We start from the raw sequence: 26,811 nt of genomic DNA, 5'->3' as shown, positions 1-26,811 counted from the left end.
TCATCCAAGTTGCTACGACAGTCGACCGCCTTCCGGACTCCACCCGAGCTCCCGAAAGAGCCGAACTTCTACTACGAGCGGTCCACTCCGAACTTCTACTACGAGCGGTCCACTCCGAACTTCTACTACGAACGGCCTACTCCGAACTCCTACAGCGGGCGGTCTACCCCGGATATCTGCTGTAAGCAAATTTCATTCGAGCCTCTACTGTAAACACATTTCTTCCGAACTTCTATTACAGGTAGACTTCAGCCGAGCTTCTTCGTAGCCGGATCCCAGACGAGCTTCTACAATGGGACAGGACCCGCCGGCCAGGTCGCTACTCTGAGCTCCCACGACAACCGATTTTCGACTGAGCTTCTACAATAAGCGGTCTCCTTTCAGCCTTCTACGAGAACCAGACTCCGTCCAAACTTCTATAGCGGATGGATATCGGACGAGCTTCTACAACGGACGGACTCCAGCAGCTGGATTTCTATAACGGCCGATCGCCTCCGGTGTCTGCCGAACCTCCCCAATGCCATCCGAGGTCCATCGCCGGCCGACCCTCCACCAGATTCCTCATGAAATCGGACTTTTTCGGCGGATAATCTTCAGACGAGCTTCGACATTGGACAAATCCCAGACGGACTTCCCTAGCAGCCGGATCCCTACCGGACTTTACCAACAGAAAGTCTCCATCCGAGCTTCCACAGCAGATGACTTCTGCCTGTAGCATCAGCACCTAAGGCATCCGATAACAGTAGACTCGTCAGCAGCCTCGAAAATATCCGAACTTCCCCTAGATCGGCAGGATAGAGAGCCATTCCGCTCCATCGGATATCCCAACCGAGCTCCAGCCGACAGATCCGAACTCTCTGACAAGTCACGACAGTGGCTACTACCCTGCTCCACTCTCTGCAACGGATTCCGCGTGGCTCCATCATTCTCTGGCAAGTCGCGACAACGGACACCACTCCACTCTCCGGGCTTAACCACTCTTTGGCAAGTCGCGACAACGGACACTACTCCACTCTCCGTAACAAACTCCACGTGGCCCTGAACGACCCCTGACGCCACTACTCTCCGTAACAAACTTCAGGCGGCTCTGAACAGCCCACTATCAGGCGGTTACAGACGTTGCTGTCAATCAGTTACACTCTCCGTCTATAAAAAGGGACCTCCAGATACGTTCTTCTCTAAGTTCTAAACTCCATCTAAAAAATCTGCTAAAATTTTCACTTGAGCACTCCATTTCTATTGAAGCAGAGTACTGACTTGAACGTCGGAGGATTTTGTCGGAGCACCCCCAACTCCAATTTAGACTTTCCTTGCAGGTCCCGACGGTGGCCGCGGTCATCTCGACTCCAGCAATTCTTGCTTCAGCAGAATTCTGCACCAACAAAAGCCATAACTCATAACTCATGTTTCTAACTTAAAATCAGACCCCTCTCTCTCTCTCTCTCTCTCTCACACACACACACACAATCATACTAGCATCTTCCTAATCTTATATAATTAGAAATTTTGACACATTGATCCTCGTTCCAAAATGATACCCTTCCTCCAAACAAAGACATGAGGCCTCTAATTTTTGGTGAAGGAAACAATAGCCCTCACCATCCAACTCACCTCTATCTCCATTAACTTCTTTCCTAAAAGCGACAAAACGACAACTATATCACTATTCTTTTTTCTTCAGGCAGGTAATGTGATGGGAATTGAACTTTTAATTTAATCAAAATATCATCCATTCTAACCTTAGTCAAAGAATGGTCCATTATTTAACATAGTCCAGAGAATTTTGGCTACGTGCGAGCCTAAACTCGAGCTCTTAGTACATGCATAAAAGTTTGTGGAAGTACCTGAAAACATCATGGAGCTGGTCTCATATCAGTGGTCGGTGCCAGCTCCAAACAAGGACGTTCCTATCATCTCATCCAGCTTCCCAACCTTCCACTTACCCAGCTGGACCGAAAATTCGTAGCACACGCTCCACGTTTAAACTCCACCGACTCCCTCCTTCCATTTTACTCAAATACCCCTACTGGCCTCAAATGGGGCCTTCTGATAGGGGCGTTGCAGTCATTACACGAACAAAAGGAGCTCGCGGCCAACCACCAACCTTCCTCGGCTGCCCGCGCCTTCCATACGGCGCGCTCCGCACCTCATCTGAAGCTTCTCCACCTCATGCTGGACCCCATTCCCATCCATGCCCATGCCAAATGGAACCCATGATGTCACCCCTCCGGTCATCATACATCCATCCCATCGTCTCTCCCCTATTTATATACATCTCCCCCCGCTCCCAATCTCATCTCCACTGCTTGTAGCGCAGAAAGCGAAGCGAGCGAGAGAGAGGGCGCAAGAGCGAACAGAAGAAGAAGATAGCTGCGATCATGGGCAATGTGAGTTTAACTGTTACCGACTCCCCCGATCGATCACGAAACTTCACCGATTTTCTCTAATTTGTGGGCTTTTCTGATCGTAGCAGGAGAAAAAGGAAGGAGGAGAAGGGGGAAAGAAAGACGACGGCACGATCACCGTCGTCTTGAAGGTCGACATGCATTGCGAGGGATGCGCCGAGAAGGTGAAGAAATCCGTCAAGGGATTCGAAGGTAATCTCCTTTTTTTTTTTTTTTACCTGGATCGATCTCGAAGCGCTTTGCTTGGATTTGTCCGACGGTGGAATATTTACGATTGTACAGGGGTGGAACGGGTGAAGACGGACATCGGTGGTGGGAAGCTGACGGTGGTGGGAAAGGTGGATCCGTTGAAGCTCCGCGATCGGGTGGCCGCCAAGACCCACAAGAAGGTCGACCTCGTCTCCCCCACCAATACCCCCAAAAAGGACGCTAAAGAGAAAGACGACTCCAAAAAGACCGCCGCCGGAAAGGACTCCAACAAGTCCGACGAAAAAAAATCCAAGGAGGTATAATTTATTTCTTCTTCTTCATCTTCTTCTTTCTTTTTTTTTTTTTTTTGAAGTGATCCAATTTTTTCGTTTTAAATTTCTGTAACAGCCTAGGGTTTCGACGGTGGTGCTGAAGACTCATCTCCACTGCGAGGGCTGCGTCGAACGGATTACAAAGAAGATTCGCAAACTTAAGGGTAATTTTATTTAATATTTTCATCTCCATTCGATTTTATTTTGGGAGGGAAAAAAAAAAAAGAAAAAAAAAATTGAACAAGAGAATAGAAATGGAGTCTATGCCAGAAATGCCCCTGATGGATTTTGGTATTTTACGACGGATGGGCAGGGGTGCAGCAGGTGACGGCGGACGCGCAGAAGGATCTGGTGACGGTGACGGGGACGATGGACGCCAAGTCGCTGCCTGAGGTGCTAAAGCAGAAGCTGAAGCAGGCGGTGGAGGTGGCGCCGCCGAAGAAGGACAACGGCGGCGACAAGAAAGAGAAGGGCGGCGAGAAGGAGACCGGCGCCGGCGGAGGGAAAGACGACGGCGGGAAAGCGGAGGCCAACCGGACGGACTACTACCCGGGGTACGTTTACCACATCGAGATGGTGCCCGCGCCCCAGCTGTTCAGCGACGAGAACCCCAACAGCTGCTCCGTTATGTGAAAACAGAAACGGAAACCGAAACGGTTTTATATTTTTTAATTTGAGTGCTTTAATTTTCCTCCGTTGGAAAAACCCATAGAATATAATATAATTAGAGAAAATAGGCAAAATAGGAACTTGATGCAAATCCTCTATGGTAGCTCTTGCTCGTAGATATGATAATTTGTTCGTTTTGCAGTTGTGATGTTTCCACGTGGCTATTTGCAGTTTGGTCAAAAGTATGGGCGCACGCTTTTAATGAGTGATTGAAGAATGTTTGGGACTCATAAATGCGAAAAATGTGCAACAGAGCAACCTAGTGGAGCCTGCGGGGGATTTAGGGCGAGGAAAACGGGAACGTCCCCTATACTTATCACATCGAGTTTAGGTTCCGCGTTGCCACAACGAGACAGGATAGGCCGAAAACGATAAAGAACTCGGATCAATTTGGACCCATCATGTCTATCGGCATAACGAGGCCGATATGTGGTTGAAAATGTTGTGCAATAATTATTTTGGTCTTTTTAACGTGCATTGGAGGTGGGGTAGGGTACTAAAGCAACGACGTCAAACACGGAAGGTTCCAATGGAGAGACTTTATCTTTTTGATTCCACTCAGAAATCAGAGTCCACAAAGTGGAGATTAATTACTCGGTAGCATGGAGAAGGGGTGCAATCTCCTGAGGAAGGTGATCAATCCCCCAGCTTCCACCTCTTAGGCCTCCCCCCCGCCGCCCATGGTATCGGATACTACAGGTTGGATCGATGGGTGAACTCCCAGGAAATTCTGTTAAATAGTTGGGGGGATGAATTAACATGCATAGAGCCATTCTCTCACCTTAGATGCGGGATAAGGTTGTGTTATATGACGTTTTGGTAGCAGTCTCCCTACGTTGCCGGGCCCCAGCCGTCGGATGTCTCCTAATATTTAATAATAAGTGAATGAAAGAGTAAAACAAAATATGATAGGACAAAATGCTTGGTTTTGTTTTCGAGATGGGAGCAAGTGCTTCGGTTTTAAAAGAACTAAACATTACAAACTGTTGGCGTAAATCTTCTTGTCTGAGATTGACCGTCGATATGGATGTGAGATAAAATTATCACTGAAGCTCCACTCGGACTTCCGCAAAATAAATTTTTATTGAGGGTGATATTTTTCGATGAAAATTTTTTGACATTCAGGTCAAGAGATGGAAACAGTGAGAAAAGAGAGCGAAAAATTAATTAATTATATATTTTAAAAATTAAAATTTTAATTTATAAAAAAAATTTGAGTCGTATCTGTCTCGGAGTTCTGATGATTTGTATAGATGGATTTGAAGTAAATATTTTTTCTTTTTATGAAAAATTCAATCGTGAAAGAGTTCTATTCTATCTGAACTTTCTCAATTTGAAGAAGAATCGGATCTGATATGGAGATTAGCTCGACTACGGACGAACTGTTATAGATAGTTTGTTGCCAAGATATTGGAGTCCATGGAACAGGTGCTTGTCTTCAAACTGACTGAAATAGATCGATTACGTACGAGTTACTGTAGGTCATCTAAAGCTGAAGTTATGGAGATTAGTGCACGTTGGTCTTCAGATGATCTGAAATAGATTGATCGAAGATGAGAAATTAAGAATTGCTGCTGATAGGGTCTGCCACATCTACGCATTTGTCGAGCATCCATCTCCTATAATTTGATTGGACCTGAGGATGTCTCAGTCGAGATCAAAGATGTCTCAATCAAGGCCAAGGTATAGATCCACAACACAAACCTATGGCTCGGCAAGACACGACGAAATATAGGTCCTTACTAGATTTGTTACAGTTAATCAGAGTTTTCTTTCAATATTATAAATATTATAGCAATCATTTGGATGTATCCATCCATCATGTCATGGTACGAGATATAACCATCTCCCTGTTAGCATTTAGTCAATGAAGACATATTTCTATGACAAAAAGAGCATGAACTTTCGCACGGGATTGTTAGAACTGATTAAAAAAAAAAAAAGAAAAGAAAAATAATAGTTGAATGTATGAAGCGGTCATTCTTCGAGCCAAGCATGAACTGAAAAACAAATTAAAGAACCTACTAACGAAAACCCGAGAATCATGAATTGCTTTAAAAATACCCCTAGCTAACATTCCGACCAGGCGAATCCAACCAGCTTCGTAGGGACCTCCAAGGCTGCCTCACATAATCCACTACTAGCCAGCACCCACCTGCTTTAGTAGTCAAGTCTTCCATGCACGCGGCCAAATAGATTGAATAAAACGGCACAGATATGGGGGGCCCGTACTGATACACCAAAATTATTTTTTCAGGATAATAGAGAAAACTTGAGAGATCGAGAGAGAGATGTCATTGTCACGTACGACGAAGATTGCAACACAATCTCAAAATTTGGTGGGTGTAATGCTTCTTGCTTTTTCTCACATCAAGCTTATACGAGGGCGATAAAGTAGGGAAGAAAGAGGGGCCAAAAAAGCTTCAAGCCTCCGTCTTTTCATTCCCAAGTGCGTGATGCACTTATTGCTTAAGCCCTATAATTAGAATCTCCTAATCATCATCTATTTACATAAAAAATATTAAATAAATTTAGTCTACAATGAATATTATAGATTTGATCTTTAAAACCATGTTACAGAATACATAAATTTAATCTATAATAAATATAGTAGACTAAGCTAATAAAAAAAGATATCACAACAGTATTTTGAATAGTTAAACAGATATATGAAGATGGATGAAGCCGTCATGTTATTTTTTTAGTGGCGTGATTTATCATATTTATTGTACACAAAATTTATCTAATAATTTCTTTCTTTATGGCCATCCATATATTTTATAATACGGTTTTATCATGTCACACCTTTCGTCAAATATAGATCCCACCAAATGTTTGAGTGACGTCACCCATCCTACCTACCACCAGATGGGCATGACCTCATGGCATGGATGGATGCCGTGGCCATGATGTATGAGGGATGAATGAGGGTTCCGCTGGTTGCTTCAGGAGGAAGAAAAGGTGGAAACTTTGACCCGACGGTCAAGGTGCCCTCGCCGGTCAATGCGTAGATAGGGATGAGAAAGGAAGGATTCTGAGCTCACCTTCATCGCCGGACATCGCAGCACGGGCAACGCCGACACGGCAAGGCCCACCTTGAAAGAATCTTAGCGGCGGACTTGAAAAAAACACGCGGTGCTTTGGTTGCTAGGTTCCCTTGTAAATGTAATTGCTGCAATTATCTAATTCAGTTGAAACTTGCAAGGAGGTGGGCATATATATTTATTCTGGCCGAATGCTGATAGAGGGTTACACTAATAGATGCAGTGGGAAATTATTTTATAGGAGCAATTTGTCAGCTAGTCAAAGATTTTCTCGAAGGCTTTTACCAAAAAAAAGTTAATGCCAGCCAACTAAGGAACTCTGATTTGGGGACCTCTCACGTGGTGGCACGTTCACTTACATGCAAGTCTTCTAAACACATATTGATTTCTTACATCAGTGTAAGATGTTGTCAATCCATGTGCAAAGAGGAGTAAATACTTCTCCGATGGCTGGGGCCATGCTCGAGCCTTTTTTTTGAGTGCCTTCTCCGTTGAAGATGCTGTCACCATCACTCGCCCACTCCGCCAATCCACCACATTGGCTGTCACATATTTGACGCTGGTAAAGAAAGCCGGCTCATCAATTCACTCTTCTGATATGAAATCAAAGTCTTGAAGCAAAGCTATTATTGTAAGCAATTATAACAAGCAGCCAAGGAACGAGATAGTAGATAAGTTTGAAGAGACCAGGGATTCAAAACTCTAAGCAACTAGCACTTTAGATTGAGATCACAACCAATTATTTTCATCCCCAATTTCCTGATCATTATCGACCGGATTGCATCTATCCTTTCACCTTCCATTTCAATCTAATAAGCATTAGGATACTTCAGTCAAGGCTAATGCATGTTTCAGTAAGGTTGCTAGCTAGCAAAAATAATTTTAAATAAGTCATAGCTCCTCTATATTATAAATTCATTTATAATTGATATCGGCTCTGCGAGCAAAAAAAGATGGATTGTTTAAGGAAAAAAAAGAAAGAGCAAGAAAGGAAGGAACGGAACCAAATAAATTACCGTTTCTTGTGGCGCTTTGACCGGAAATGCTCATCTCTCTCACATCCTCGTTAGCAAAATATCGACTAAAACAATAACAAACTAGAACTCTGTAAAGATCTCGTTCATGAAAACAATAAGAAGGAAGAAAATAAAAATATATCTGGACGTTGGGAGGTTGTTATATATGGAGAGAGATTGAGGTAGATGAACACCGGCAGGGTTGACAATAGAATTGGCCCATCTTGGAGAGGTCTTCATCCAGTGACTAGAAGCTTCGCCTCTGCCCCCTCCGCTGGCTTCAAAAGCCCGCTATACACCATATCATCACGTGATCATCGTCAAGATCCATCTTTTAGGTTAAAAAATCGAGAGGATATTTGGTTTGCAATCGGAATCGGAATTGATTGAAATAAAAATCAGAATGTCTATATCCTAAAGCATTTGGTTCATGACCTAAAGCGAAATCAAAATAAAAAATCACTAGGAGAGAGTCAGAAATGAATTATAGGAGATTAAGTTATTTTCATTCCAATCTAAAATTATTTTTTCAACCAAACAGTTGGAATGGGAGTCATCCATTTTTATTCCCATTGCAGGCTCTAGCTCCTCCTACCAAACACCTTCAGAATGAAGATAGGATTGAAAAATCAAATCAAAATGCAACAAAATAATTTCTAAAAAAGATAAAAAATCGAGAAAGATGGCATAGAAGAAAACAATAAGAAGAACAAGATGAGAGAAAAGGATATCTTTGAGGAGGAATTTAGAGCCGTGAGCCGTGTTAGGCAAAATCTCCGCTTCTTCACCTTTATATGCTGTCAATTCCCTCTTATCTCTCTTCTTTGAGCTAGCAACCAGAAGCGTTCTACCATATAAATCTTTGACCATTCAATAAAAAGCTACTGTATTATTTATTATTAAAAAAAGTTCACTGTTTACTTTGAATAGGAAAATATTTATTTTAACTAGCTGATAATTTTTGCTGATTTGAATGAAAAAAATTATCTCCCTTATGATATCACAATTTTTTATTAGATGATTCAAGATATATTTAATAAAACAGTTCTAATTAATAATTTCTTTGGGAACCTGATATTTATGAGAAAGACTTCAGATTTGGCCTGTCCACATAACAAATACTTATGCAAGATCCGGATCTGCTGTCTGCCTTGCATGTCACAACACAATCCGATCCGTCCATGCCATGCGTGCGCTTGTGTCGTAGGCCCCGTCCAGGATCCTAATAAGGTTTTTAGGAATGAGCTGAGAAAGTTTATTATCGTCATCATCATCCTCCTCCTCGAAAGCCTGATTTGGACCGAAGCATTTTAAGAGGACCAACTAATATCTAGGTGGGCCTACAGGAAACCCAGGGCAGTCCAAAAGCCTGATTTGGACCGGAGCGTTTCAAGTGGACCAATTAATATCTAGATGGGCCTACGGGAAACCCGGGCCGGTCGAAACATGGATACAGGACCTCCCGTCTGGTTTGGGGTAGCTTTCAAGAGAGCGGTGTATTGGCGGCTAGGATTGAACTGATTTGGTCCATTCCATCTCTTAGCTACATGGGCCAATGAGAAGGTCATGCTGGTAAATCCAGATCTCTTCAATCTTCAAATGGAAATCACTAGCTGTTCGTGAACAGCAAAACATCTCGTGATTTAAGTAGGACCTTCCATATATGTAGATGTAGACGAACCTCACCCAATCAAGAGCCATCCAGACGAACCTCACTCAATCAAGAGCCATCCACCGATGCATGGTTGGCCTATAATTTTAGAACATCCCAAATTGCAGAGGATGTTGATTTCATTTCATTCTAAAAAGCCAATTTACATAATTAAATAAGCAGATGCTCTTTTACAGAAGTGACTACACTCATATTAGTATCCATTTTTTTCTCTTTATTTTAATTATTTTTGTAATAAAGTATAGTAATATAATAAATTATAATATATAAAATATTTTAATAGTTAAATTTCTATTACATATTAAGTAATAAATTTTAATGATATTTAGGAGAGACTGTTATTATCAATACCAATGTTTATGTAATGGAGAATTCTACACCAGCTAAGTTTCAGTGAAAAAATTACTGACATCCATATGATGAATGAAAAATTCTATACAACTCAAACCTCCACTATATATATATATATATATATATATATATATAAAATCAAACTATTCCTGTAAAAACAACTATAATCATAAGATCTAAGTTAGGATTGTCTATTTCATCAATCATTTTTGATCCCCTGATCATAATTAATTAAAGAGCCTTCTATACATAAACTCCCAAAGCATAAGGATGGAGATAGGAGTAAAGGGTTCGGGGACTTCTGAGATAAAAAGGATGATATGTGTGTGAAGTTGCTCGCTTAATTAGAAGATCCACTAACTTCTTGAGGAGCATGACCTCCTGGACCCTTCCGTATCGTTGGCTTCGCGCCTTAACAAAGTCTCCTTTCCTCTTTTCGTGAGACGGCTTTTTTTGGGCCATAATGGGGCCCATGGCTTCTGATCATGGCTGCACCTTTGCCGGCTAATGATATGGTTGCAAATTTGAAGGTGACTGTCGGAACCTTTTGCAGTAATATCAGTCTAATCCTTCCCTTTTAAATCAAAACACGTATTGCACTAATCATTAAACGCGAAAGTATTATATTTGATCTTTACGATAATGACATTTTAGCATAACGAAAATGGACAAGAGTAAGGATAAAGTACCGCACTTTGCAAGTACATGCCCGCTCATAGACAAAATATAAAAATTTAAAAAAGTGCAAACTTTTCAATAGAAGTGCTTTATCCTGATGATGATTATGTGATTGTCATTAAACGATTCTAAAATAATCTCAATTAGTCAGGAGAATGTGCTACTACGTTGATTAACCAAGACCAGATCTTAATCAACGGCCCTGTTGAAGATTATTCTTTCAGGAGCCACATGGTGAAGTTAAGGTATTAGTGGTTTGGTATTATGAAACTTTGAATAAGTTAGACAAAATTAATGCTTGTCACCATATGTGGCTATTGACAAGCATAACTTCCGACCATCACATTTCTTGGGGAAATTGATAATTGGGACAAATGTACTTCATGCGCATGCAAAATACTCGTCATATTACATTCATAGCTCATTAAGCCCTTATTATTAGAAAAACATCTTATCTGAGAGCCATGACTCATGTTTCTAACTTAAAATCATGCCCCTCCCTCTCTCTCTCTCTCTCTCGATCATATTAGCATCTTGCTAACCTTATATAACAGGAATTTTGACACATTGGTCCTCTTTCTAAAATACAATTCCAAAACAGTACTCTTTCTCCTAACAAAGACATGAGGCCCCAAATTTTTGGTGAAACGAACGATAGCCCTCACCGTTCAACTCGCCTCCATCTTCATTAATATTTTTCCATCTTCTACCCCCCCCCCCCCCCCCCCCCAAAAAAAAAAACCTCTTTCCATCAAACAATAACCATATTGCTATCCTTATTTACCAAAAAAAACTATATTCCTATCCATTTTCTTCAGGCAGCTAATGTGATGGGAATTATTCTTTTAATTCCATCACAATATCATTCATTCTAACCTTAGTCATGGTCGATTTAACATAGTCCAAGAATTTTGGCTCAGTGCGACCTTAAACTCGGGCTCTTAGCACATCGATAAAAGTTTATGAAACCTGAAAACATCATGGAGCTGGTCTCATATCAGTTATCCGTGCCTGGTCCAAGCCTTGAGACTCTTATCATCTTACCCACCTTCCAGTTACACGGAAGGTGGATCGAAAATTCAGAGCACACGCTCCAGGTAAAAACCCCACCGACTTCCTCCTTCCATTTTACTCAAGTGCTCCTCTGGTTCAATCTCCAATTGGGTCTTCTGATAGGGCCTTTCAATCATTACATTATTAAAAAAAAAAAAAAAAAACAAAAACAAAACCTCAACCAACTTTTCCTTTAGCATAAAAAAAAATTACTGGTTAAAACTACTTTATCACATATGACTTGGACTGCCCAATAAAAATCATCATAACATCTATTGTTAGAAAAAAATATATTATTATTCAAATTTAATTGAAATTTTTAAATTAAAAAAATTTATTATTAATTATAATTAATCAATTGGCTATCTTTATTGTTTTGAATGAAAAAAAAAATATTTTCTTAAATGATTGATGATTTATATATATATATATATATATATATATATATATATATATATATATATGATGGAGCAGTTTTTTAATTTCTCCATCCATGGATGCCCATGACTTTCGTAGGATAAGTCCAACACCTCGTTAGTTAACACAGTTTAATCATATATACTTTGGCCCAATCAATGATTCACTTTTTTTTTTTTTTTTTGATAATATGATGATTTCTCCGTGATGATTGCAATCCATGATGTCACGACCCCATCATCGTACCTCCATCGTCCCATCATCTCTCTCCTATTTAATATTTACACCCAGCCGCCCTCGCTCCCCGTCCTCATCTCCACTCCTCGTAGCACTGAGGGAGAAGCGAACGAGAGAGCGGGTGAAAGAGAGAACAGAAGAAGAAGATAGCTGCGATCATGGGCCATGTGACTTAACTTCCACCAATTCCCTCGATCAATTACTAAATTTCACCGATCTTCTCTAATTTGTGGGCTTTTCTGATCGCAGCAGGATAAAAAGGGAGGAGGAGAGGACGGAACGATCACCGTTGTCTTGAACGTCGACCTCCATTGCGAGGGATGCGCCGAGAAGTTAAAGAAATCCGTCGAGGGATTCGATGGTAATCTCCTCTTGATTTCCCTGGATCCATCTCGAAGCGCTTTGGTTCGATTTGTCCGACCGTGGAATGTCTACAATTGTACAGGGGTGGAACGGGTGAAGGCGGACATCGGTGATGGGAAGCTGACGGTGGTGGGGAAGGTGGATCCGTCGAAGCTCCGCGATCGGGTGGCCGCCAAAACCCATAAGGAGGTCGACCTCGTCTCCCCCACCAAAACCGTAAAAAAGGGCGCCGGCGACTCCGAAAAGCCCCCCGCCGAGAAGGACTCCAACGAGTGCTACTGGACAACATGCACGGTGGTATAATTTATAACCCAACCCTTCTTTATTTCTTCTTCGTCGTCTTCTTCCTTCTTTCGTTTTTTTTGAAGAAAAAAAAAAAAAACGATGACCCAATTCTTTGTTGGTTTTACAAATTAATTGATGAATTGTTTCGTTTTAAACTTTGGTAATAGCATGGGGTTTCGACGGTGGTGCTGAAGACTCGCATCCACTGCGATGACTGCAGCAAACGGATTAGAAGGATGATTTGCAACATTAAGGGTAATTTTATTTAATATTTTTCATCTCTATTCGGCTTTTTGTTTTTGGGAGGGAAAAAAAAAAAAAGGAAACAACTGAAAAAAAGGAGAGAAGAAATGGAGCCTATGCCGGAAATGCCCCTGATGTTTTTTGGTTTTTCACGACGGGTGGACAGGAGTGCGGTGGGTGATGGTGGACGCGCAGAAGGGTCTGGTGACCGTGAAGGGGACGATGGACGTCCAGGAGCTGCCTGAGGTGCTCAAGCGGAAGCTGAATCAGCAGGTGGACACTGTGCCGCCGAAGAAGGACGACGGCGGGGAGAAGAAGGACGAGGGTGGCGACAAGAAGGGGAAGGGCGGCGAGAAGGAGAGGAGCGGCAAGAAGGAGACCGTCGTCGGCGGTGGTGGCGGCGGCGGAGGACGGATGAACGACGGCGGGAAAGCGGAGGCGAATCGGATGGAGTACTACGCGGGGTACACTTACGGCATCGAGAAGGAGAACGGCGGCCAGAAGGAGACCGTTGCCGGCGGCGGCGGCGGCGGAGGATGGAAGGACGACGGCGGGAAAGCAGAGGCGAATCGGACGGAGTACTCCGCTGGGTACACTTACCGCATCGAGATGGTGCACGCGCCCGAGCTGTTCAGCGACGAGAACCCCAACGCCTGCTCCGTTATGTGAAACGGAAACGGAAACGGTTTTATATTTTTCTAATTTGGGTGGTTTAGTTTTTCCTTTATTGGAAAAACCCCTTAAAATAAAATATAATTAAAGAAAATAGAGAAAATAAGATGTTGATGCAAATCCTTTAAATGTTGTATGGGAAGAGATGATATTTTAGATTATCTTAGTGATGTAAGTTAAGTGATGTGATTATCTTGTTTGGCATTATAAAATTTCATCCAGTGATGAAGGGTCAGTGATAAATTCGGCAATATTATTACTGCTCAAATGTGCAGTAATGCAATTACCATATATATCCCAAGTGAAAACATATCATTGGATATTAGTGACATACTGAAGTTTTTTTTTGAATAAAAATATCTCTAGTCAGTAAATTGGGAAGAAAAGAAAAATCTTCATCATCCCTTTATACAGATGCCTATCTACTAGATGTCTATTTTATTTATTGGTAAGTTTAGTTAAATGACATAAACACTTTTTATGTATTTCTTAAATATCTATGTTATTTTTATAAGTAATATGGTTAATTGGCATAGATGGATCATACTAAATTCTTCATACTTTTTTTATCGTTATTTTGTTTGAATGAGCTCAAACATTCCTAATGAGTAGCTTTGATATTGATGATCAAAATTGGCTAAGTCCAGCCAAACCTAATTATATATAATATTATTATTATATCATTTTAATAGTTCAATTAAAATAAATATTTATAATAATAAATATTATTATTATTATTATTATGTACTATTACTATATATTTTTTGTAAGAAATTATGAATAAAAGATGTTTAATCAAATTGTAAAGTAATTATTATACACTTATATGTAAAGCTATTTATAATATTTTATATATTATCATTATCACTATTTGATGATATATCAAATATAAAATTTTATTCTCAGCGATATATCAAATATCATGTTCACACATCACTTTAGTATTTATATATCACTTCCGTACTCATATTATCTTGATGATCACATCATTAGTGATATATCAAATAACATCTTATGTTACTTTTGGTTGTAGATACGATCATCCATTAGTTTTGCATTTGTGATGTTTCCACGCGTCTATTTGCAAATGGTAATATTTTGACAAGCATGGGCAAATGCTTTTAATGAGTGATTGGAGAATGTTTGGATATGAATAAATATAAAAAATAGTGCAACAGGGGGGTTTGCAAGATTTATGTTGAGGAAAACAAGAACGGCCCTATACTAGACTGATTAATTTGGAAACATATCACACGGACTTAGATTTAGTGTTATTAGAATCTGACAAGATCATCATGACCCCGATCGGTATTAAGATCTGTTGTAGTGTAGAAAGAGGAAATCATTAGTCCTATATTAGTTGTAAGTCAAGAGAGATTCTGGCTTATATAAAAAAGATCATCATTTTCACGTGATGCATCTTTTGAAAGATAAAACTATAAAACCCAAAACGGTCCATATAACTTTCAGACTACAGGCCATAGGTCAAAGCGGACAATACCTTACGTGCCAAGCTATGAGTATTTGACCGCAATAATGATGTTAGACGAGCCCTGAACTTTCAGACTACAGGGCTCCCACTAATATATCGGAGTACACAGATACGGTCTGTGAGAGTATATAGATTCTCTATTGACTGGGGGGCTATGTGGTAGTATAGAAAAGAAAGTATCATTATAGTTTCATATTTGTTGTGAGTCAAGAGGGATTCTGGCTTATAAAAGAAAGGACCATCCTTTTTATGTGAGGCGCTTTTTGAAGAACAAAACTGTGAGACCCAAAATGGTCCATATAACTCCCGAACTACTGGTCGCAGATCAAAACAGACAATACCTCATGTGCCAAACTATGAATCTTTGACTACAACAGGACCTGTTTAAATCAAATCAAATGAAGCGGCTGAATTGGATGACCTATTCAAACCAAACAAACCAAAAAAATTGGATATCTAAATTGAAATTTGAGCTTAAATATTGTAATGTAAAAACTTCAATTACTAGTATACTATCCAAATCTTGAGGCCCAAAACCCTAAATTAACAAATAAATAAAATCTAAAAATAAAAAATATCTCCGCTGCACTTATCAGTTATCACCATCAGACCAAGGGCGGGGTTTTCCTTCATTTTTTTTGAGATTTTTTAATGCTGAATTGTTAAGCAGTCCCTGTCCTTAAACATCCATCCTTATTTAATCAGGAGCCAGCTGCAGGTGACGCAGCCCTGTACATACTGATGCTGGGGTCATATATGATTGAAACTTGCAAAACCCACAGGAAACCTTGCTCCAATGGTCCTTCATCCCTTTGGTGCATCATTTGGCTAACAATGTGGCCCCATCATAGCCATCACCCGTGATTCCATTATTTTATTATTTTTTTAGCCTGTTGCTTATATCTAATCTAATCACCTCTCAAGGAGAAATTATTGCATGGTCATGCAGTCAATCATGCACAGCCACTAATAATTTTTATAATGATGTATCGAAATTTGTATTTGATCAATGAAATCCACAGCATCGAAAAAAGATTGGGAATCACCATCTGAAAAAAAGTTATTGCTGAAATAACTTCCTATCTACATGATAAAAGGAGGAAGAAAAAATTATTTGCTTCTTCCCCGCACGTCTTATACTACATTATTATTATTTGGCAGTGATCGTCTTCTACAATGGTAGACTATATATCCCATCAAGTGGTTGATTCTATATTCCTCTTGTAGGAGTTTTGAAACTAAATCTCTTTTTGGTGGTGAAGAACTGACCTCAAGAGATACAGCTCTAATGCTTCCTATAGAGCAAATTAAGATTCAACTCAATTGCACATGGATGGCCTATATTATGGAGGTTCAACTTATGCATTTAGTTCGAGAGAGATGTTGAAGTATCGCATCAATTTGAGATTCAGGGGGGAAAGGTATCAGATATGTTGTACATTTTATTTTTTTTTCTTTCTTTTTATTTATTGTTATAAATACTAGTTAATTAACATCCTTGTTTCAAAGGAACGACGAAGAACTCGGATCAATTTGGACCAATCATGTCTATCGTCATACGTAGTTTAAAATGTTCGGCAATAATTTTGGTCTTTTTAAATTGGAGGGTGGTGGGACTCAAGCAATGAGGTCACGCAAGGAAGGTTCCAATGGAGTATTTATCTTTTTGATGCCACTTAGAAATCAGAGTCCAGAGCGCGGAGGTTAATTATCAGGAGAAATTCTTTATGCACTGCATGCAGTGCGGAGGAACGTACGATAATTGGCTCATGCGTGAAATTGAGCAATGATTTAAAAAAAAAAAAAATTTATCCAATCCCCTACATGAGTCAATCATCGTATGTGGTGAGTATATTCATGCACCGTATGCGGTACATAAAAAATTTCTTTAAATACTATAATAGCATGGAGAAGGGGTGGAAGGCAAGCCACCAGCCTCCAACTCCTCAGCCTCGATATATATTGGACCGATGGGTAAACTCTCAAAAAATTTTAAAAAATTTAACATGCATAAAATCCATACTTAATTTTGTATGCATGAATAACTGTTTAATTAGTCCATCCTCTCAGCTTAGATAAGGAATAAAGTTGTTGTTGTGGTAGAAGTGAAAAAAATATTTTTAGTCCCATATCGATTATGAGTCAAGAGAGAGTATGGATTATATGGATTGAAACTTCTTTCCCACATAAAATATTTTTAAAGAGCAAAATCGTACGGCCTTACACAACAGCATCAAAGATCAAAACGGATAATACCTCATGCATACTAGTGCAGCACCTCTTGAATGGTGTAGAGTCAACTCAACTATCCAAACTACTCATGCACATACTCTCCCTTGATAGGAAGGCTATGTTCCATATGGGTACGGAGTCAACTCAGTCATTTGAGCCACACACACGTACTTTCTCATGACTAGGGGGCTATATTAGGGTATAGATGAGGAGGACATCTTTAATCCCACACCGATTATGAGTTAAGAAGAAATATAATTTATATGAATTGGAAGAGTCTTTTAAAGAGTAAAATCATATGGATGATCGTAAACTATATTTGTTACATATTTTGGCACGAGGTTGTTGGAACATGAATAAAAAAAAAAAGAATGGCTGAATACAAAGCTGTCAATCTTTGACTCAAGCACCAACTAAAACAAATTAAAGAGCCTATTTATGAAAAGCCGACAATGATGAATTGCTTTAAAAATATGCCCAGCTAACATTCCGACCAGACGAATCCAACCAGCTTCAGAGGAACCTCCGAGGCCCGCTCTGCCACCCATCATCCACCGCTAACCAGCACCTAACCTGTTTTAGTAGTCAAGACTTCCACGCATGCTGCCGAATAGATTGAACAAAACTTTACCAAAAAAATAAATTGAATAAAAGAGCACCGACACGAGGGGCTTCTGATCGCAATGACGGAAATACCTTTTCAGAACAATAGAGAGAACTGGTGAGATGTCATTCTCACGCACGATGAAGATTGGAACACCATGGCAAAGTTTGGTGGGTGTAACGCTCTTGTTTTTTCTCGCATCAAACTTGCGTGGGAGCGATGAAGTGGGGAGGAAAGAAAGGGGCCTAAAAAGGCTTCAAGCCTTCGTCTTTTGCTTAAAGCATCTAATTAAAATCTCCAAGTCATCATCCATTTACAAAGAAATTATTAGATAAATGTAATTTATAAGAAATATTATAGATTAAGCTAATAATATTGTATCATAAAGTATATGGATGACCATACGTATAGAAATTTACTATAATAAAAATAACTTGTTTGGCTAAATTGCTTGTGGTGTTCGTTATTATGTGCTGCTACTTTGCTTTATTATAGGTATTGATATTGTTGGATGGATGTCTGACCAGAACACCACCTTCCAAGACCCTTTCAGTACCACGCGATGCAGCAGGAAAAAAGAAGAAACAAAATAAAAAGAAAAATAATCAAAATACGTGGATCAGCCACAAAAAGACTCGCCTCTACGGGGCATGCAAACTTCACTATGAAAAAGAAATTTTACAAGAAGAGACCTCACCCTCAACCCTTGTACACCCAATTCTCTCTCACATGAAGTTTTCCTCACAAAAGCTCTCTCTCTCTTGGAGACCCCCCTGAACCCCTGAAGAGCCTAGCGACCGCTGTCCAGGAGCCTCCTGCTCCTTCCCTCACAGCGCCTCACGTCTCTCTCTCTCCTCTGGTTCGTATGGCGGCGAGAAAACCACACAACCACCCTCTGTTTCGTTCTCAGGGCCTTTTTAAGGCTTAAACATAGGTTAAACCTTGATTAGAGAGGGATTAGGAGTCCTAAACAAAGTCAAGAAACCCTCCTGACCGTCGGATCAAGATCGGGAGCGTCCTCGGCCCTGAGATCGCGCTCCGGTCCACGAAATAGGGCCGTGGACCGCGAGAAACGCGTGGGAAACGCCCACGCGGTCCACAGACCGCACCGTGGACCATCCGGTCCACGGTGGACCGGGGCAAGGGCCAGCAGGCCGCTGGCCTGGGCCGGCCCGCGCGCGCTTGGGCCGCGCGCCCGCGCGCGCCTGGGCCGCGCGCCCGCCTGGGCCGCAGGCTCCCCCCGCGCGGGCCTGGGTCGCGCGTCCCGCGCGGGCCTGGGTCGCGCATCCCGCGCGGGCCTGGGTCGCGCATCCCGCGCGGGCCTGGGTCGCGCGTCCCGCGCGCCACCGCCTGCGGCCGCGCCGCTGCCGGTCGCCGGCGGTCCTCCGCCGCCTCGATTTTCGTGCCGACTTCGAAAGCTCGTATCTCCTCCATCCGAGCTCCGATTCAGGTGATCTTGGTCTCGTTGGACTCCGTTTTTCGCCGCGAACCTCGCTGTGGGATCAATGTGGGCTGAATCTCGAGGTGTCAAATCCTAACAATCTCCACCTCGACTCGATATTCGGCCTCCTCCAAACTCCGAGAGCTTCTGGATCTCCTCGCCCCCATGCCCTGGGGCAATCACCTGCTGATCATAGATGGGCAAACATGGGAGTCGAGCCAGGCTGCTCGATCCCATCTCCGTCGTATGCTGTGCTCCTCCTGATCTGAGACCTGTTCGGGGCATCATCCTGCGGCAATAGGAATCTTACCTTGTGACGTCGCCTCTTGATGCGTAGTCGTTGATAGCACCAAAAATAACTCTACTCACTACGTAGGTAGGATGAGTCGAGATCGTATCCTCAGGGACCTTGGGCTAAGTTGAGATTGCAAGATAAAAGAAAGAAACGTTGTTTTTGATTTAGAAAATAAATTATCTTAAAATTGAGATAATTAGAAAATAAAAAACTTGGGAGTTTTGAATTACTTTGCACTAGCAGAGTTGTATCTTTTTTTTTTAATTAAATGGATGCGATTAATCTTAGAAAAAATATATGTCTTTCCTCGGCACGCTCCGTACCCGTAGATCACGGCACGTCTCCGAAAAGTACTAGATAAACAACTCTTCTTTCCTCGGCACGTCCCGTATCCGTAGATCACGGCGCGTCTCCGGAAAGTAAAAGTTGTTCCTAATATTAATCTAACAAGAAAGCATAAATAAAAGCATATAAAAGGGAGCAAATAAAGAACTCATGACAATTTAAATAAAAAGCATAATCTTTATTGCATATAAAGAAATACAGGAAAGTTTAGAACAATAAACCATCTCTGTGTCGTTACAAAATTTCTTCTCCACTCCCGAGACTGCTAGCCTAGCTGCTCATGAAGTAGTCCCTTTCTATTCCTCTATGCAAGGCTCTAGAAGAATTTCTGGGCTCCCCCCTCCAATGAGAGTACAAAAGTCTTTTTATAGGTGTTAGGAGGGAGGAGTTTTACATGATTTTCCGATGTGGGACTAAAAAGTTACAAATCTTTCAAAACATTTTTAAATATTTTTTTTCCTTATTTTGAACTTGTCTGCCGTGCGCCCACACCTGCGTCAGCGCCCGTCCCGCGTCCACGCCGCGTCCCGCGTCCATGCCCCGCGTCCCGCGTGTTCACGCGCGCCCACGAGCCCATGCTGCCCACATTCACGTGCCAGCTTTCTTTTGTTTTGAATTCACGTCAAACCGCGCCCAAAGCTTTTGAATTCACGTGAAATCGCCCAGAGAAAATCAACGTGAACCATCTTTTCACATACCAAAAAGAAACTTTTGTTTCTTTACAATGACATCAGTATCTTTTTGGATTCCTTGCATAGTATCTTCATTTTCTATAATATCGGATGCGTCTTTCTTTTATTTTAATTTTATTTTAAATCCAAATTTCTTCAAACTTGAGTCTTTTTGATCTATGAATCGGACTCTTTGTATCGGCGATCATCTTTTCTGTAAAACATAAAAAGAAGCATCAAATTCTTAATAAATAAAATAAATTAAATATGATTTTCTGCTTTAAATGACTTAAATTATGTGTTTATCACACCCCCCAACTTGAATTTGCTCGTCCTCGAGTAAAATAGATATATCAGCATTGTGTACTGACTCGATTTTGAATCAAAAATTAGGTTAGGCATCTCAAAAGATAGATGATACTTGGTCAGACCATTAAAGAGATATTTCATTGGATTATCAATTTGATCCAATTAGTGGTTGAGTATTAACTAAAGAAATTTCGGAGCTTTTCTTTCACCAACTCCCCACTTTACTCTTTAAATCCTCTAACTTAATGGGAAAGAGGTTTATTATCTTCTTGCAATTTAGTCTCCTTAATATATATATTATTATTATTATTATTATTATTATATAATATTGCCTACCTTTTTACGCGAACCACAACGCTTACTTAGGCGAAAGGGCCCGGTTACTCAGTAGGAAACCAATATTTTTTTTTTAAGGAGAATTTTTTTTAAAGAGATTTTTTTTTTTTTTTTTTTGCATACCTCGATCTTTCCACCCAATTTCTCATGAAGCAGATTCTTTATTGAGATCAGTAAGAAGAGGGTTTGTAGAATCACTCCTAAAATTTGATCTAGTTTAAACCCTACCATTCATTGGATTTTCTTAATAATTTATTCCTCAGTATCTCTAAAATTATTTTGATCGTTAATCATTCATTTATTAGGATGCCTAATAAAATTTGAATCCACAAAACTAATTATTTCTGACTATACTCGAGGATTTGATTAATTTCCTCCCTCCCAACTTAATCTACATTATCCTCAATGGAGTAGGAAAGCAAAGAAAAAAAAAGGAGAGAATGCACCTGGGATAATTTTGCTTTGGAAGTTGAAGATAGCTTCATTGATTAATAGGCTCTTGTTCTAAATTTCTGCAGCTGCGGTAAAGTAAAAAAAAATATGAAATCGTTGGGTTGCCTCCCAACAAGTGCTAAGTTTTACGTCTTCAGCCAGACTAAATTGAGTATTATGACAGTTTTGGATCCACTAAATCAACAGATTCAATTAATTCTCCATCACTAATTCCATCTATGTAAGGTTTCAATCGCTGACCGTTCACTTTAAAAGTGTTCCCCTGTTTAGGATTTTTTAGTTCTATAGCTCCATGAGGAAATACCTGAGTTACAATGAAAGGTCCGTCCCAACGTGAGCGAAGTTTTTCAGAAAACAGACGCAACCTAGAATTGAAGAACCAAACTTCTTGATTGGGCTCGAATGTTTTTCGTGCAATAAATTTATCATGATATGCTTTAGTTCGAGCCTTATAAATTTTGACATTCTCATACGCTTCATTGCATAGCTCTTCAAGTTCATTTAATTGGAGTCTCCTATTGGAACCTGCATTTTTCATATCAAAGTTAAATTGCCTTATGGCCCAAAATGAACGATGTTCCAATTCCACCGACAAATGACAAGCTTTTTCGAATACAAGTCGATAAGGAGACATTCCTATGGGTGTTTTAAAAGCAGTACGGTAAGCCCATAATGCATCGTCTAAGCGAAGAGACCAATCCTTTCTATCGGGCCTAACCGTCTTTTCTAGGATATGTTTAATCTCCCTATTTGACATCTCTACCTGACCATTAGTTTGGGGGTGATATGGTGTGGCCACTTTGTGTGAAATATTATATTTTTTCATAAGTGCTTCAAAATATTTATTCGTAAAATGAGTCCCCCCATCACTAATGATCACCCTTGGGAAGCCAAATCGACTAATGATGTTTCGTTGGATAAAACTAATTACAATTTTATTATCATTAGTCCGTGTAGCTATTGCCTCCACCCATTTTGATACGTAATCAACTGCCACTAGAATATATTCAAATCCAAATGAGGCTGAAAAAGGTCCCATGAAATCAATCCCCCAAACATCGAAAATTTCTGCTACTAAAATGGGGGTTAGCGGCATCATATCCTTCTTGGATAAATTTCCTGTTTGCTGACATCGCAGACAACTTCGACCAAATTCATGTGCATCCTTGAAAAGCGTTGGCCAATAAAACCCACTCTGCAGTACTTTTGCTGCAGTTTTTCTTCCACTAAAATGTCCCCCACATGCCGAAGAATGGCAAAAAGTGAGAATGCTTTGGAATTCACTCTCGGAGACACAACGGCGAATAACTTGGTCAGGACAGTATTTGAATAGTTCAGGATCTTCCCAGAAATAATGTTTAATTTGCAAGAAAAATCGATCCTTTTCTTGTTTTGTCCAGTGAGAAGGTACTTGTCCTGTTGATAAGTAATTGACAATATGGGCAAACCATGGAGGACGGTTAGAAGAGATTGCGAAAAGTTGTTCGTCAGGAAATTTTTCTTTGACCTCATCTATGCCTATCGTGTGTTCAACTAAGATCCTGGAGATGTGATCAGCTACCACAATCTCAGAACCCTTCTTATCTCAGATTTTCAGATCAAATTCTTGTAAAAGAAGGATCTATCTGATCAAATACGGTTTAGTATCTTTCTTTAAGAGGAGATGTTTCAGAGCCGCATGATCAGAGTAAACTAGAACCTTAGACCCTAACAGATATGAGCGAAATTTTTCAAGGGCAAACACTACTGCTAGTAGCTCTTTTTCTGTTGTGGTGTAGTTTAATTGGGCATCAGAAAGAGTCTTGCTAGCATAATAGATCACATGTGGCTCCTTATTAATTTTTTGGCCTAAGACGGCACCTATTGCAAAGTCAGAGGCATCACACATAATCTCAAATGGAATGGACCAGTCAGGGGGTTTTATTATGGGTGCTGTTGTCAGGGCTGTTCGTAATGTGTTGAACGCTTTCAAACAGTCTTCATCAAAGATAAATGGTGTATCCTTGGCCAACAGATTGCACAAGGGTCTTGAAATCTTGCTAAAGTCTTTGATGAAGCACCTATAAAATCCGACATGACCTAAGAAAGATCGTATTTATCGGACCGAAGTAGGGGGTGGTAGTTTTGAAATGACCTCAACTTTGACTTTATCTACCTCGATCCCTTTTTCAGAAATAATATGTCCTAATACAATTCCTTTCCGCACCATGAAATGGCTCTTTTCCCAACTTAGGACAAGATTTGTCTCCATACACCGTTTAAGAACTTTGGAAAGATTATAGAGACAATCCTCAAAGGTGGTTCCAAATACAGAAAAATCATCCATAAAAACTTCAAGATATTTGTCCACCATATCCAAAAAAATGGCCAGTATGCACCGTTGAAATGTAGCGGGTGCATTGCAAAGCCCAAATGGCATACGCCGAAAAGCGAAGGTGCCATAGGGGCAGGTGAAGGTAGTCTTTTCTTGATCATCCAAAAATACAGGTACTTGATTGTACCCTGAATAACCATCAAGAAAATAGTAGAAACTTTGTCCTGCTAACCGTTCTAGGATTTGATCGATGAAGGACAATGGAAAATGATCCTTCCTAGTAACGGCATTCAGTTTTCTATAATCTATGCATACTCGCCATCCAGATGATATGCGAGTTGGAAGTAGTTCACCTTCTTCGTTCTCCACCACAGTAATACCAGATTTTTTAGGTACTACTTGAGTGGGACTAACCCATTTACTATCAGATATGGGGTAGATGATTCCAGCATCTAACCACTTTACCACCTCTTTCTTTACTACTTCACGCATGTTTGGATTCAATCTCCTCTGCATATCTCGATGGAGTTTGGCATGTTCCTCAAAATGAATATGGTGCATGCAAATGGAGGGGTCAATTCCTTTTAAATCGGCAATGGACCAACCGATAGCCTCTTTGTGTTCCTTCAGAATACCAACCAATTGTGCTTCCTGATTAGGGGTCAAGTCTGATGCAATGATTGCCGGGAGGGTGTCATTGAGTCCTAGAAATACATACTTAAGCGTAGCAGGAAGAGGTTTCAATTCTAACGTAGGTGATGATTCTAAAGATGGGATTATTGGTGTACTGACTAATGTGGGCAATGGCTCATACTTGATTGTCCATGGAGGAGTGGTTTTATCATGTGGTGTATCTAACAAGATGTTAACTTCTTTCATATATTCCTCAAAGTCACACACTCCAAAGTGAGCCAAGCAAGTATCTAAGGGGTCTGGTGCTAGAATTATGGGTGTTGCATCTTCTATAATATCTTCTAGTGTATCTACTTCGAAGCAACTATCCATTGATGGTCTTTGGGAAGCACCAAACATATTTAGTCTTAGTTTCTTATTCCCAAACGATACGTCCATGACTCCTGTCCTACAATTAATGCATGCATTTGCCGTAGCTAGGAAGGGTCGTCCTAAGATAATGGAAATTTATCTGGGGTTGCCACTTAATTCCATATCGAGATCCAGAAAATCAACTGGAAAGTAAAACTCATCTACCTTGACCAAGACATCCTCAAGCATTTCACGTGGTTCCTTAATTGATCTGTCGGCTAACTGCAGTGTGACTGATGTGGGTTTCAGTTCTCCAAATCCAAAAAGTTCATACACCGAACTAGGTAAAAGATTCACACTTGCCCCTAAATCTAGAAGAGCTTTTTCAATGTGATAATCTCCTATAACACAGGAAATGATGGGGGCTCCTGGGTCCTTAAGCTTTGGAGGAGTGGCATGCTGGAAGACAGAACTAGCCTGTTCAGTGAGACGTACTTTCTTTGGGATTTGTGATCTAGATTTACGTTTTTGGGTGCACAAATCCTTCAAAAATTTGGCATAAGCAGGGATCTGTTTGATTGCGTCTAGAAGGAGAAGATTAATTTGGACTTGCTTAAACAATTCCAACATCTCATCGAGTTTTCCTCCCTTCTTATCTGCAGGAATAGGGGCTTTTAGGGCATCCGGAAATGGGGCTTTAGGCAAGTAAGATGATTCCGGTGCAGTTGGTTCATTCTCTATTTTCAGGTCCTCCTTGTTCTTGGGTGATTTGGATTCGGTTAGAGATTTAAGGTCGGTCTCATTGGTTTTACTAGTGTGTTCAATGACCTTCCCACTTCTCAGAGTCATGATTGATTTGGCATGTTCAGAAAAAGCTTCTGGGGTATTAGAACTCTCAATCACAAATTGCCCTCTTGGGTTGCTCTCTGGTTGGCTAGGTAATTTTCCTCCTTCCCTCCTACTGAATGCAGTTGCTAGTTGACCTATTTGGGTCTCTAGCTTAGCAATGGATTGTGTGTGGGAGTTAAGGGTATGAGTGTTGACTTCTAATCTTTCTAGTGCTTTCAGGACTTTTTTCTCAAAAGCTGAACTGTGACCAGTAGTAGATGGTTGAGGAACATTTTGAAATTGCTGGTATGGTCCATGCCTATATGTTGGGTCTTGATATTATGGTCGAGGTGTGGCAGGACCAACCACTGGTTGTGGTCTCCAGAAAAAATTTGGATGGTTTCTCCAGCCGGGGTTATAAGTGTTCGAATATGGATCGTTTCCTGGTTTGCGAGCTTGTTGGACTTGCTGAATCTGCTCGTGCACAAACTCAGGAAATTGGGGTGCGGCTGGGCATTCACTAACAAAATGGTTCGGACTTGCACACAATGCACAAACTTCTTGGATTGGATTAGGTGAAATCGGAGATTGTCCAGTGTTTAGAAGACGATCTAATTTTTGGGACAGTTCATCTACCTTTTGATGGATATCTATGGCATTTCCTACTTCATATATTCTACCTCTTTTTGAGTTTAACATGGGTTTATCTCTAATAGAGGCAGACATATGATGTAATGAATTTTTACTTAAAATTTCAAACAGTTGCCATGCCTCATCCTCACTTTTCAGCATAAATGTCCCACCGCATGATGCATCGACCATTTGTCGATGTCTTTCAGAGAGCCCATCATAAAAATATTGGATTAACTGCCACTTGGGTA

The 26,811-nt window shown here is 40.6% G+C and overlaps 2 protein-coding genes across 4 annotated transcripts; both read left to right on the top strand.

Annotated features, from left to right (window-relative positions):
- Positions 1 to 2,234: 2,234 nt before the first annotated feature.
- Positions 2,235 to 3,736, top strand: LOC105059122 (heavy metal-associated isoprenylated plant protein 3-like). 2 transcript variants are annotated; one of them, XM_073250290.1, is made up of 5 exons: positions 2,235 to 2,387; positions 2,474 to 2,597; positions 2,688 to 2,911; positions 3,003 to 3,090; positions 3,240 to 3,736. In XM_073250290.1, the coding sequence occupies exons 1-5, from the start codon at positions 2,379 to 2,381 to the stop codon at positions 3,557 to 3,559; spliced, it is 765 nt and encodes a 254-aa protein (XP_073106391.1). In that variant the 5' UTR covers positions 2,235 to 2,378; the 3' UTR covers positions 3,560 to 3,736. The 2 variants fall into 2 exon arrangements, with proteins under 2 accessions (XP_073106391.1, XP_073106390.1); XM_073250289.1 differs by having other exon boundaries at positions 2,237 to 2,387; positions 2,471 to 2,597.
- Positions 3,737 to 12,085: 8,349 nt separating this feature from the next.
- Positions 12,086 to 13,946, top strand: LOC105059121 (heavy metal-associated isoprenylated plant protein 3). Of its 2 annotated transcripts, none has more exons than XM_010942337.4 (5): positions 12,086 to 12,230; positions 12,313 to 12,424; positions 12,509 to 12,723; positions 12,879 to 12,966; positions 13,121 to 13,946. In XM_010942337.4, the coding sequence occupies exons 1-5, from the start codon at positions 12,222 to 12,224 to the stop codon at positions 13,621 to 13,623; spliced, it is 927 nt and encodes a 308-aa protein (XP_010940639.1). In that variant the 5' UTR covers positions 12,086 to 12,221; the 3' UTR covers positions 13,624 to 13,946. The 2 variants fall into 2 exon arrangements, with proteins under 2 accessions (XP_010940639.1, XP_010940640.1); XM_010942338.4 differs by having other exon boundaries at positions 12,092 to 12,230; positions 12,316 to 12,424.
- The last annotated feature ends 12,865 nt before the right edge of the window (positions 13,947 to 26,811 follow it).

This window comes from Elaeis guineensis, chromosome 16 (assembly GCF_000442705.2).
Source record: "Elaeis guineensis isolate ETL-2024a chromosome 16, EG11, whole genome shotgun sequence".
Classification (NCBI taxonomy): Eukaryota; Viridiplantae; Streptophyta; class Magnoliopsida; order Arecales; family Arecaceae; genus Elaeis; species Elaeis guineensis.
Note: the sequence above shows the minus strand (reverse complement) of the source record. Positions and strands in the feature narration are given on the sequence as shown.

What these genes read in the sequence shown, in the direction of transcription:
- LOC105059122 (XM_073250289.1), top strand. An exon ending in ATCCGTCAAGGGATTCGAAG is followed by an intron (nt 2,598 to 2,687) that starts GTAATCTCCTTT and finishes ACGATTGTACAG; the next exon opens with GGGTGGAACGGGTGAAGACG. An exon ending in GAAGATTCGCAAACTTAAGG is followed by an intron (nt 3,091 to 3,239) that starts GTAATTTTATTT and finishes ACGGATGGGCAG; the next exon opens with GGGTGCAGCAGGTGACGGCG.
- LOC105059121 (XM_010942337.4), top strand. An exon ending in ACTGGACAACATGCACGGTG is followed by an intron (nt 12,724 to 12,878) that starts GTATAATTTATA and finishes CTTTGGTAATAG; the next exon opens with CATGGGGTTTCGACGGTGGT. An exon ending in GATGATTTGCAACATTAAGG is followed by an intron (nt 12,967 to 13,120) that starts GTAATTTTATTT and finishes ACGGGTGGACAG; the next exon opens with GAGTGCGGTGGGTGATGGTG.